Source organism: Apodemus sylvaticus, chromosome 22, assembly GCF_947179515.1.
Source record: "Apodemus sylvaticus chromosome 22, mApoSyl1.1, whole genome shotgun sequence".
Classification (NCBI taxonomy): Eukaryota; Metazoa; Chordata; class Mammalia; order Rodentia; family Muridae; genus Apodemus; species Apodemus sylvaticus.
This window is the reverse complement of record NC_067493.1, coordinates 33,408,431-33,421,583: the sequence shown is the minus strand read 5'-3', so window position 1 is coordinate 33,421,583 and position 13,153 is coordinate 33,408,431. Positions and strand designations below refer to the sequence as shown.

At 51.8% G+C, this 13,153-nt stretch overlaps 1 protein-coding gene across 1 annotated transcript; it reads right to left on the bottom strand.

Annotated features, from left to right (window-relative positions):
* Window positions 1-346: 346 nt before the first annotated feature.
* On the bottom strand, window positions 347-11,368 carry Ssc4d (scavenger receptor cysteine rich family member with 4 domains). Its single transcript, XM_052167935.1, has 10 exons — window positions 11,027-11,368; window positions 9,228-9,263; window positions 8,759-9,064; window positions 7,415-7,492; window positions 6,238-6,552; window positions 4,335-4,412; window positions 3,506-3,580; window positions 3,081-3,392; window positions 2,037-2,114; window positions 347-1,304 (listed from the first exon to the last, which is right to left on the bottom strand). Exons 1-10 carry the CDS (start codon window positions 11,190-11,192, stop codon window positions 988-990), a joined length of 1,761 nt encoding a protein of 586 aa, XP_052023895.1. The 5' UTR covers window positions 11,193-11,368; the 3' UTR covers window positions 347-987.
* Window positions 11,369-13,153: the final 1,785 nt, after the last annotated feature.

Below are 13,153 nucleotides of genomic sequence, written 5' to 3'. Positions count from 1 at the left end.
TGTTCTGTTAGCTCACTCTGCAGCTCTAGCTGGCCCGGAACCGTCCCTCAGCACCCCTAGCACGGGCGTTACAGGCATGCACAGGCATGCTGCACTTCCTCTGTTTCCTGGATCTAGATTTGTGTGTGTACCAGAACAGAGAAGATGACCAGAAGCTGAGGCTCGCCATGGTGACTCAGCATCTCCAGGCAGTGATGGGCCCTGGAGAACCAGATGATGCTCTTGGACCACAGCCTTTCATCCCTACGCCAGTTTTTTCTCCAGAAAGTCCTTCCTGGAGTCTTTCCAGCAGCCACGGTGCAGGTTCTCAAACAATGACCTCAGTTAAGAGACTAAGAGACCGGGGCATAATGCTTTATTGACTTGGCACCTATGGACGGCGGCCGTGGACCTCCAGGCTGCTTCTTTGCTCCTGCAAAGCGGAGGCTCTGTGCCGGGGGCAGTGGATGTCTGAGATGCCGCAGGAAGGGCTCCTCTGGTCCCTGCTTTGTCCCTGTGGCCCCCTTGTTCAGCTGAGCACCATCTGAGGCCAGGTCCTCACCCAGCAGGGAAGGTGATGACCTGGGATCTTCTGCAGTCCCCTGCCAGTCTATAGAAGAGCACCCCAACCCTTTCTGTCTCCCCACTTATAGCGGGAGACCATGATAGGTCATTGGAAGGGTTTAAAGGCATTTACAGAGAGCCTAAGCCTCATGGATCTGGGTGTAGAGGGGAAGGATCAGGGGTACTATATAAGAGTTCCCCCCAGGTCAGGGAGTGAGTTAGTCTCCCACATTTTCTGACTTGGCTCATTGTACTGGGCCTTGAGCAGATGCTAACAATCTCAGGGCACACAGTAAGAGGAGTTGGGCAGATACTGCAGCTCTCCCATGCACGGGGAGAAAGGGGCACCAGGAACTGGAGCTATCATAGGAAGGCATCCTGGAAAAGGACAGGCAGTTCCCCACAGGCTCCTTTGCCTTGATATGGAGGATAGAGCCATCTGGGTCACAGTGGCTGGCACAGGATGCTGGCATCCTCGCTGTGGTCACAGTTGTGGACGTCCCAGCGGATATGAGAGCACAGGAGCAAGGTGCTCTCGTCTCCTCGGCATTTGACATTGTCCAAGAGGATTGGGCCTCGGCCCGGGCCAAAGTGGGCCTCTCCCAGGGCTGCCAGAGCCTGGCCACACCCCAGCTGACGGCACAGGACAATGGCTGCCCGGAGGTCCCACGCATCGTCACAAACGGTGCCCCACCGTTGTCCTAGGAAGAGTTCTACACGCCCCTCACATCGGTGTGTTCCGCTAGCCAGACGGAAGTGTCCTGTGTTGGAGATAAGGCCCTGGGTCAGAAGAGCCCACAGGCTCATGGGACCCAAGAGATGGCGGCTCCATGGTTGAGGGCACCTATCACCAAACCAGATGACTCCAGTTCTATACCCAAGAATAACTTGCACAGGTTGTCCTCTGACCTTCAGATTCCTTCATACTGTTTTGTGTTCACGTGTGTGATCACATGCATGTATGTACACTGGTATATAGACACAAGTAAATAATGCTGGACAAGGTCGCACGAACCTCTGATCCCAACACTAGGGAGGCAGAGGCAAGTGGATCTCTGTGAGTTCGAGGCCAGCCTGTTCTACATTGCAATAGTCAGGCAGAGCTATGTAGTGAGACCCTCAACAGACAGTCTCAGCCCCTTAGCCACAGGCTGTTTGCAAATTATGACCATGTCTTATCCTGCCCCCTAAGTTTACTGTCCCCACTTCGACACCAATATTCCCTGGGCTAATTTGTTATTTGTTTTCCCATGAACCTTTGTATGTGGTTCAAGCACGCCTTGAAATCATCGTCCTCCCAAGTCTCCAGAATGCTGGGATGAAAGCTATGGGACACCATGCCTAATTCTGCATTCCCTCACTGTCTGCTTCAAGATAGGAGTCTCATTTCTTCAGTTTGCTCCTAAGTGGAGAAATCTCCAGGTTTCTGTAGTGTTTTTACCACACCAGGTCCTCGAGTTCCAACCTCAGTTTCATTGGCAGTAGACACCTACCATCTCTGGGCCGAGGACTGGGCATTCGGGTGGTCTCAGGACCATCCTGCTGGACCTGGAGTCCCAGCTCCTCTGGGCCTGGCTCAGTAGGGGCATTAAAAAAAGAGAGAGAGAGAGATGGCTGTCATGGTGGGGAACATGCTACCTAGAGCCAGACCATCTCTCCTAACCTTCCCAAGTTGTACAGACAGCCAGAACCTCAAAGAACTGCCAACCTAAGGTAGGAGACTGAAGGGCCCCCCAGGCCTGGGCATCAAGTAAAGGTGGAGATACTACTTTCTACAGCAAGCAACGAACACCAGGGATTGACAATGTCCTGCCAGACTTTGTAAACACCTTTTTTTCATTGGTATCTCTGAAATGCCAAAGGTTAGTTTTGGGAAAGCAGTCCGTCCCTCCTGCTTCCTACCAATCACTAGTAGCAGAGAGAGAATAAACCACATGGTCTTTTCTAAATTGTAGAGCTCTGCACCAGCCCTCCCTTGGCCGCGCCCTAGTCTCCTGCAGATAACTCGCCCTTCCGGTTACGCCCCTACTGCTCAGCAGTGGAGAGTGCCCCGGCATCCGGCTACCCCCGCGATGAGTAATACTTCCGCTGCAGTGCAGCAGAGAGTGCCACGCCCATTCCTCTATTCCTCTGCAGACCCCTGCTAGTCCTGGCTGCAGCGCCTGCCATGACGCCCCGCCCACAAAACCTACGCACCGCTTCACTTTCGCCTTCCCAGTTTTAGGCAAAGCTACGCAGCTTCCGCTCACACAGCAGGGAGCTCCTGCGCACAACCCCACCCAAGCTTCCTCACACTCGGCCCCACCCCCGCTGGGAGTGCTTCAAGAGGCTCCGCCCACAGGGCCCTGAGGTCCCACGCACCACCAGGCTCAACCTCTTCTTTCCCATCCCTCTCCTGATTCAACCCCGCCCATATTTGTGAGCGCATGGGTCTTCTGCTCTCGCTCGGCATTTTCTTCATGAGCCCCGCCCATATCACCTATGCGCTGGGCCCCGCCCACTCCTCGGACTCCACCCCGCCCGCGCCACAGCTTCACCTGCGCACAACGCTCCCGCGTCTTCGTGATGGCCGCAGTTGTGCTGTCCCCAGCCCAGGTGGAAGCAGTCGCTGAGGCGGGCCTCGGTGCCGGTGCAGCCTACGTTGTCCAGCAGCACAGGGCCTCGGCCATAGCCAAAATGACCAAGGCCCGTGGCGCCTAGCGCGGGCCCGCAACCCGCCTCGCGACAGGCCACGCGCGCGTCCGCGAAGTCCCAGTCATCGTCGCACACGGTGCCCCAGCCCCCGGCGTACAGCACCTCCACGCGGCCGCGGCATGGGCTCGGGCCGCCTACCAGCCTCAGCCTACCGCCTGCGGGGTGCACAGGCCGGTGCCAGCGTGGATGGCCTGGGGGTCAGGCTCCCTATTGCAGCCCGGGTCCCACCTGCTCCCACCCCCTGTGGGACCCGGGCAGGGCCACTTACTTTTCTTCCCCGAGGCCCAGGCCGCCGTAGTGAGCAGTGCGGTATCCCTGGAAGGCAGGGCACCAACTCCCGTAGCTGCAGCGACAAGGGAGCCTTTGAAGGGGACAAGAAGGCCGTTTACCACAACCACACCTTTACAGGAATCGCAGAGTCACCGTACTGTCTGTCCAGTAATGAACATGTTTTAGGATTTTCCTCCCCTTTTTCTTTTTCCAAGATAAGCTCTCAGTATGTAACCTTGGCTGGGCCAGAACTCACTATGAAGACAGGGTTGATATCAGACTCAAGAGATCTGCTCCCGAGTGCTAGGATTAAAATCTTTTGGGTTTTTGAGGCAAGCACGGATGTGTAGCTTCATCCTGCCTTAATTTGGTGTGTCCTTCAAATGGAAGCCTTGCCCTTGGTCTTGATAGGCAGGCAGTCAACCACCTGAATCACACTCCTCAACTGAATCTTAAATTACCATAATTTTAATCACACAGTGCTACCTGTAGTTCTAATTCCAAGCTTCCCTCTAACCTTGATTCTCAATTTAAGTTCCTTCACATGGGCTCTCAATTCCCTATCTCGGCAGCAACCCCTAATTTGACTCAAGCATTTTAAGGAAATCACTTGCTGGGCAGTGGTGACAAGACTTTAATCCCAGCACTCAAGAGGGCCTCATCTACAAAGGGAGTTCTGGGCTACAGAGAAAGAAAGCTATCATCTCTACCTTCTGGCCCAAAGCCTTCGCTTAAGTCCCTTTCCTATGTCTCTAGAAGAGCCTCTGTAGCCCTCACTCCTGCCTAACTCCTCCGAACTCTGCCAGCTGGGAGAGTGGGCTCATTACCTGCTGGCCCAGTGTGCCAGGCCCAGACTTCTTTCGTGACAGACGGAGGCAGTGCTGTGGAAGTTGGAGGGCTTAGAACTAAAACAGGAGAGAAGACAGAAGGGTCAGGCACAGAGGGTGTCTCCCAAAAGAAAACAAACTTTACATCCAGGACTGGAATTCAGTGAGCCCTGGCCAGCTTTGACAGTAGTCCTTTAGGTGAGGTACACAGATGTGTGTAGGCCTCTACATGCTTCCGTTGCTGTCGTGTTCAGTATTCTTAGAAGTCTAGTGTGTACAAGCTAGAAAGATGCAGAGCTCTGTCCACTAAGGACCCTCATGCTCATTTCTGAGGGATTTACAGCAAAAAGACTCCACCAGTGTTACTGCCTGCGATATAGCTCAGTTGGCAGAAGGCTTGCATAGCGTGTCTGAGGCCGGAGGTGTATTCTGATATCACCCAAAATGGGTGTGGTTATACATATCTGCACTGCAAGCACTGGAGAGGTGAAGGCTGGAAGGTCAGAAATGTAGGGTCATCCTTTAAGTACTGAGTTCAAGGCTAGGTCAAAAGACTGAAGAATCTTAATCGTACTACATCTATAAAAAGGAGGCTAGAAAAGGGAGGGAACGTGAACTTCATTGAGCAAGATCAGGTGTGATTCTGCTAGGGCTCCTGGTGTCTCTCGGGACCTTGACTTGCCCATCTATAAGATGGGAATGATAGCTTTTGATTCGCTACAAATCCTTTCCATCTAACGGAAAAGAGTCTGAGAAACGGTGTTATGGTCCCAGGAATCTTATTTGCTGGGCTAAGGGTGTATTTAGCACAGAGTTTACATGTACGAAGCTACAGGTTTGATTCCCCAGGATGTAATAGCAACAATAACCCATCTGTTAGGCCGGGGATGGTGGCTAGTACCTGCAGTATCTGCAACTAGGGAGGCTGGCCGGGGCTACAGTGAGACCTTGCCTCAGCAAGACAACAATCACCTCTATTTTATTTTACTTTGAGACAGGGTCTCACTAAGTAGACCTGTCTGGCCTTGAACTTACAGAGATGAGGCTGCTATTGTCCCCTAAGAGCTGAGATGAAAGATACTTACCACCAAGCTCAGTTTTTTGTTTTTTGTTTTTGTTTTTCTGAGACAGGGTTTTATGTAGCCCAGGGAGTACTCGAGCTGTAGGTTCCAGTATTCCTGGTTTGTGTGGGGCTGGAAATTAAACCCAGGGCTTCATGCATGCTAGGTAAGCACCCCTATCAAGTAAGCTACATGCTCTGCACCAATGCCTACCTTTAATTTGCTGAAGACACCTCCCAAATTGAGGAGGGTCCATATGGGGAGTGGAGTCTATTATTAAATCCTCAGGATTACAGATAGCTGGGCAGGGTTCTGCAGTTAGGTCCTTTGCAAGTAATCTTTGAGGGAGCATTCTAGAATATTATTGCTTTATTCTGAAATCATCCGTGAAGAATACCTGGAAATTCCTAGAAAATTCTGGAGTCGCTGGGCAGTGGTGGCGCACGCCTTTAATTCTAGCACTTGGGAGGCAGAGGCAGGCAGATTTCTGAGTTCGAGGCCAGCCTGGTCTACAGTGTGAGTTCCAGGATAGCCAGGGCTACACAGAGAAACCCTGTCTCGAAAAAAAACAAAAAAAACAAAGCAAAACAAAAATTCTGGAGGCATTCCTAATAACAGGAATAAGAGCTACCGAGAATGTGAGAATGAGTTGTCTGAATTGCTTCCCCAGAGCAGGTCTGAATAGTACAGGTAATTTCAAAGCCTTTCTGGAAAGATTTGTACAGTACAGTTAGCCAACCCCTTTTCCCACTCGGCCCTTCGTTTCTAGTTCTCCTCCCACCTTTCCGCCTTCGCAAGACCCCGCCCCTGTAGCCCGGCCCCGCCCCTGCTGCCCCTGGCACCTGCACAGAGCACCCCAGCATCCTCGTGGTGTCCGCAGTTGTGCACGCCCCAGCCTAGGCTCTGGCAGGCTGCCAGGCGGGGCTCGCCGCCTTCGCAGTGAACGTTGTCCAGCAGGATATGGCCGGTACCATAGCCGAAAAAGGCGTTAGTGGTGGCAGCCAGGGCGGCCCCACAGCCCAGCTGGCGGCACACAACAGCAGCATCCGGCAGCCCCCAGTCGTCGTCGCATACAGTGCCCCAGAGGCCACCGTGCAGAATCTCCACTCGGCCTTGACACGGGCTGGTGCCGCCCACCAGGCGCACGCTGCCCTCACCTGGTGGCGGTGGATGGAGAGGGTGGGGCAAGGAGCATTTTACAGGGCCATGGGGAGGCGTTTTCATCTACTTCATCAATGCACCGGGCCTCCCCAGGGACAGCAATCCGAGCTGCAGGACCAAAACCCCACAGCAGGGGTAAGCTAGCCAGCCCACCCGCTTGGCCGAGCCTTCTGTCGGTCCAGAGAGCTGGACTGTAGGTCTCAGGATAACCAGAGTAGATTATGTCATCCCGACCTAAAAACCAGCCTTCTCTTTCTTGTCCTTGCTCTACTGGCCTTGTAAAATGTGCCTATTTGTCATGTACAGCTGCCCCAAAGAAAACCTCACTTCGTAGCTGCCGCGCCTCTTCTTCCATGAAGCCCACCCTGACTTCCTGATAGATGGGACCTGCCTCCTCTAGGCTTCCTCCCTCTACATAGCGGTTAAGGGTATGGACTGCTTTTCCAGAGGTCCTGAGTTCAAATCCCAGGTGACTCACAACCATCCGTAATGAGATCTGACGCCCTCTTCTGGAGTGTCTGAAGACTACAGTGTACTTACATATACTAAATAAATAAATAAATACATAAATCTTAAAAAAAAAAAAAAAAAAGAGGGTCCTGACAGCCGGGCAGTGGTGGCACACACTTTAATCCCAGCACTTGGGAGGCAGAGGCAGGTGGATTTCTGAGTTTGAGGCCAGCCTGGTCTACAGAGTGAGTTCCAGGACAGCTAGGGCTACACAGAGAAACCCTGTCTTGAAAAACAAAACACAAAACAACAACAACAAAAGGGTCCTTGCTCTACATTGCAGGCATGACCTTGAAGCCCTCACGCCCGCATCCCCACCAAGGGCCCACACTACCATACATGACTTACCCTTCCCATTCTGGAGGGCTGTAGTGGGTGCTATACTGGTCAACGCCTTCCTTGTTGGGGGCTGTGTGTGCAAGAATTCTGCAGAGAAAGCAGGGTGGAAGCAAAGATTCAGCAGGGATCTTTCTGCTCTCCATCCTCACACAAAGGACCCCTAAGATCCTCGAGACCCATGCCCGGAATCCTGGCTATAGAGAGACACTCTTTGCCCTCCCCCCTTCTTACAAAGGCAAGAATAAACTTGAATACTGTATTTCAAGGGTGCGTCACCATGCACATAGCACAGAGTATTTGTTGATGTGTGCGAGCATGTGCTCGGAAGCACTTGAGAGCATGGTGCATATGTGGCACATGAATGTGTAGGTCCAAGAACCTTGCATGCAGAGACTAGAGGCCCACGCTGGGTGCTCTTTATTGATCTTCGTTTTATTGATTGATTTGTTTTTATTGTTTTTTAGATTTATTTATTTATTTCATGAGTCTGGGTGCTTGGGATGTATGTATATATACGACGCACATGCCTAGCGTCTGTAGAGATCAGCTTTCTGGATGGCTGTGAGCTACCACGTGGATGCTGGGAACCGAACCCAGGTCCTCTGCGAGTACTACTCTTAACCACCGGGCCATCTCTGCAGCCCCCTTTATTTATTTTTATTTCGCGGATATGATTGTTTGGCCTTTTTGTTTGTCTGTGTCCCATATGCATGTAATGCCTACGGGGGCCAAAAGAGGGCGCTAGATCAATCGCCTGGAACAGGAATTAGGGCTGCATGTGAACCACCGAGTGGGTGCTGGGACTCAAACCTGGGACCTCTGGAAAAGCAAATGCTCCTAACTACTGAGCCATGTCTCCAGTCCCTTAAGCTCAAGTCCTAATGCAGTTGACAACCCCGGGGGAACTTACTAGAAACATTACGTTCTTAGGCCTTACCTTAGATCTGCAGAATGAAAAAGTCTAGGATCTAGCTACAGCTTATATTTGCATAAGCCTTGCTGGCTAGAAAATGGTTCTCAAGGTCGACTCTGAGTTTCTGCGGCAGCTCTAAGCTCAGTAGAGCTTATGGCCAGGGCGACCCCAGTTGTCTGGAGGGCTAAGCCGGACAGATAGACAGACAGACAGACAAATGGAGGTAGGGGAACACAGTTCACTTGCCTAGAATTAGCCAGTGGCAGTTTGGGCATGTGGATCAGTGCTAAAAGGACTGCTTAGCATACCTGAGGCCACAGGTTCAATCCCTTAACCACCAGAAAGAAAAGGAAACCAGGAGGGGACTCTGCAGGGCAATCAAGCCTCACATGCAAACCCTGCTCGTTTCTTGGCCCCACAGCCCCCCTTCCTTCCCTCACCATCACACAGGACCGCCACATCTTCATAGTGAAAGCAGTTGTGGACACCCCAGCCCCTGCTGCCACACTCGCTCAAAGACGCTTCCTGCCCGCGGCACTCCACGTTATCCAGGAAAATGGGTCCTCTGCCCTGGCCAAAAGCAAGGGGCCGCGGCACCGGCAACGCCAGGCCACAGCCCAGCTGACGACACACCACGTTGGCATCTACGACGTCCCAGTCATCGTCGCAAACGCTGCCCCAGGAGCCGCTGTGCATGACCTCCAGGCGCCCTCGGCAGCGGCTTGGGCCCCCTACCAGCCTCAGCTCTGCAAAACACGGAGCAAGCTGGCGCAATGGGGAACTGGGAACCCAAACTACGGGATGCCAAGGGAGCCGGGATACCACGGGAGCCTTCTATCAAGCTGGTGTGGCTGGGCCATGCCAGCTTGGGAATATCCATGAACCCATAAGGGAAGAGACAGAACCTACCTGGAAAGGGCAGTGGAGTGGGCTGGAGGGCACTGGCTGGAACAGACAGGGAGGGAGGTGAGTCTCTGGTCAGCTCTGGAGGACGAGGCTTTCACACACTTTCCCCAGGGGTCTCACGGCTCTTGGAGGTCTCGTTCTCCAGAGGTCTCATCCCCTCTTCGGGGGGCCACTCTCTCAACCTCCCTAGCCCCGGGGGTCCAAAGGCCACTGCAGATCTGCTCAGACCCATTTCTTCACTCGCTCACAAAGTCTCATGAGCACTCAGCACTCTCCTGCGGTTGTTTTACCCCATGAGACTTCTCTCTCAACAACGCAGAGTTTTAGTATCTTTTTTCTTTCTTTTTTTTTTCTAGACAGGGTTTCTCTGTTAGCCCTTGGCTGTCCTAGAATTCGCCCTGTAGACCAGGCTAGTCTCTGATTCAATAGATCCACCTGCCTCTGCTTAGTGAGCGCTGTGATTACAAGGCATGTGGCACCACTGATGAATTAAAAAGTTTAAATTGCATTCATATGTGTGTATGTGTGTGGCTTTCAAAGGGTCACTGCCATTAATTGAACGTAGGTGGTTTTAACAAGTGTCTTCATCTGCCGAGCTACCTCACCGGCCATTTTTGCATTGTTTTCAAATTTTATTTTTATTTTAATATGTGGGTTTTTATTTTTTTATTTTTTGGTTCATGTCTGCCCCCCGTGCAGTACTGACAGAGGCCAGAAGAGGGCACCAGATCCCCTGGAACGGAAGTTAACAAATGTTTACAAATGAGCCCTGTGAGGGTGCTGGGAATTGAATTTGAGTCCTCTGGAAGGGCAGTCAGCCCAGTGCTCTTAACCCGTGAGCCATATTCTCCAGTCCCCTTTAAATGATGTCTTGAGATAGAGTCTCATAACCCAGGCTAACCTGCAACTTGTTATGTAGATGAGAATAGCTTTGAATTGGTATCCTCCTGCTGCTACCGTGTGTGTGTGTGTGTGTGTGTGTGTGTGTGTGTGTGTGTGTGTATGTACATTCATGTGTCATGTACATGAATGATGGGCATGAATTCTGGTGTGTGCGTGACCTACAGCACATGCTGAGGTCATAGGACGACTTGCGGGAGCTGGTCCGTTCTTTCTACCTTACTGATTCCAGGAATCTAACTCAGGAGCTCAGGCCTGGTGACAAGCGGCACCCTTACTCCAGAGCCATCCTGCCTGTCCCGGTTTTGTTTATTGTTGGGGTTTTTTCTTGGATTCTTTGTGGATCCCTGGCTGTAGACCAGGCTGGCCTCAAACTCACAGAAATCTGCCTGCTTCCTGAGCACTGGGATTAAAGGCCCATGCCACCACTGCCTGACTCGTTTTTTTGTTGCTTTGAAACAGGGTCTCATGTAGCCCAGGCTAGCCTGGGACCTGATATGTAGCTGAGAATGACCTTGAACCTCTGGCCCCTCTGCTTCCACTTTCTTTCTTTCTTTCTTTCTTTCTTTCTTTCTTTCTTTCTTTCTTTCTTTCTTTCTTTCTTTCTTTCTTTTCCTTCAGTTTTTTGGATTTGGTTTTCTTGAGACAAGGTTTCTCTGTTTAGCCCTGGCTGTCCTGGAACTCACTCTGTAGACCAGGCTGGCCTCAAACTCAGAAATCTGCCTGCCTCTGCCTCCCAGAGTGCTGGGATTACAGGCGTGCATCACCACCGCCCGCATGCTTCCACTTTCTAAGTCCTGGGATTACAAATCTGTGCCGCCATGCCTGGACTCCCACCACGATTGGACAGCGTGGGAAACCGAGAGCTAGAAAGAAGCAGGGTGTGACTGGGGGACACTTACCCAGCGGGAACAGGAGAAGGAAGGACAGTGCTGGGGAGAGGGGTGGGGGGGCAGCACCCCCAGCCCCGGGCTTCCATCCCCGGCTCCACTCGTCAGCCTGGGGCCCAGTTTGCATCTCTGCTTCCTTGGGCGTCCAGCCAATGGATGGCCTTTCCAACGGTCCCATCAAGAATCCGAGGAGAAGTCACAGCTGGAACATCTGCGACTCAAGATCCTCCGTGTTTCCTTTCAGCTGCATGGGCCAGCTGCAGGGGAAGGACAGACCCACACGGGGTTGACATTCCTGGTGGAGGCAAAGACAGGTGCAAGAGCTAGGAGAGGAGAAAGATGGATCTGGGCCGGGTCGTGGCTCGGAAGAACGCTTGCCTGGAATCTGCTCCTGAGAATCTACAGCTATGGCTTGGACACAGAAAGCCTACCCAGGATCCCCTGCTGGAGAGCTGGGGCTTACTGCTCAGTGGTAGAGTCCCTGCTGAACTCACACAGGCTATGGGTCCATTCCCAATACCACAAAAGGGGAAGGAGAAAAGAGAGAAATTCACAAGGGGCTGAATTGGCTGTAGCTAAGGCTGGGCAGAGAAGATAAAGGATGCCAGATGGGCTTGGCAGGGTGATGGGCTCCAACCGCAGCAGAGCCTGTGGCTCAGAGTTTATCCTCCATGCCTTCATATCCCCAAGTGTGGTTGGGACCAAGGCAGGGGTGCTTGAATAACCCAGATAATTTTAAGGGGTTGTAGGTATATATTTGGATTTTATTTACTTGTTAATTTTATAATTATTATCTTGTTGTTTGGTTTTTCAAAACAGGGTTTCTCTGCCTAAACCTGGCTGTCCTGAAACTCATTATGTAGACCAGGCTAGCCTCAAACTCAGGGATCTATCTGCCTCTGCCACTGAGTGCTGGGATCAAAGGTGTGTGCCACCATTGCCCAAGGAGATTTTCTTTTCTTTCTCTTCTCTTCTCTTCTCTTCTCTTCTCTTCTCTTCTCTTCTCTTCTCTTCTCTTCTCTTCTTTCTTTCTTTCTTTCTTTCTTTCTTTTTTTCTTTCTTTTTTCCTGAGACAGGGTTTCTCTGTGTAGCCCTGGCTGTCCTGGAACTCACTCTGTAGACCAGGCTGGCCTCCAACTCAGAAATCTGCCTGCCTCTGCCTCCCAAGTGCTGGGATTACAGGCGTGCACCACCATGCCCAGCATACCCAGGAGACTTTCATTGCCCCTGTGTGTATGTGTGTTTGTCTGTGTGGTTTGGGTCTGTATGTATGTTTGGGTGTCTGTAGGCATGGGGGTGTCAGGGTGTGTCTGTGGGGGGTGTGGGGTGTGTCTGTGGGGGGTGTCAGGGTATGTCTGTGGGGAGTGTAGGGTGGGTCTGTGTGGGCCTGAGTATGGTGGTGGGCATAGGCCAAGGGATTCACACAGGTTCAGCAAGTGCTCTGCCCAGCAACATGGCTGCTTCTTTTGTTGTTTAAACTGGATCATGTAGCCCAGGTTAGCCTCCAGTTTGTTATGAAGTCAAGTGTGATTTTGTGATCCTTTTGCCTACACCTCCCGAGTGCCCAGATTACGTAGCACTATGCCCAGTTTTATGCTTGGGGATCAAACCCAGGGCTTCCTGCAAGACGGGCAAGCACCCTGATAACTTAATTACTTACCTTCATGCTTTTTTGGAGGCTTTTTGTTTTTGTTTGTTTGCTTTGCTTTGTTTAATACAGTTTTACTGTACAGCTCTGTCTTGTCCTAGAACTGGCTATGTCAATCAGGCTGGACTTGAACTCAGAGATCTGCCTGCCTGCCTCTGCCTCTGCCTCCTAAGTGAAGATTCTGTCTCAAAAAATAAGGCACAGAAATGATTATGGAAGACATCTGACATCAACCTCTGGCCTCCCAAGTACTTAATGTCTTAATGTGTATGCATGCCTGCAATCTCAATCTCTCTCTCTCTCTCTCTCTCTCTCACACACACACACACACACACACACACACACACACAGTGGAGCCAAGAAGATCAAGAGTTCAAGGTCAGGCTGAAGGCCACTTCCTGCTCTTCCAGAGGACCCAGGTTCATCCCCAGTACCCACGCGGCGGCACATAACCATTCCTAATTCCAGTTCCAGAGGAGCTGATTTGCAGT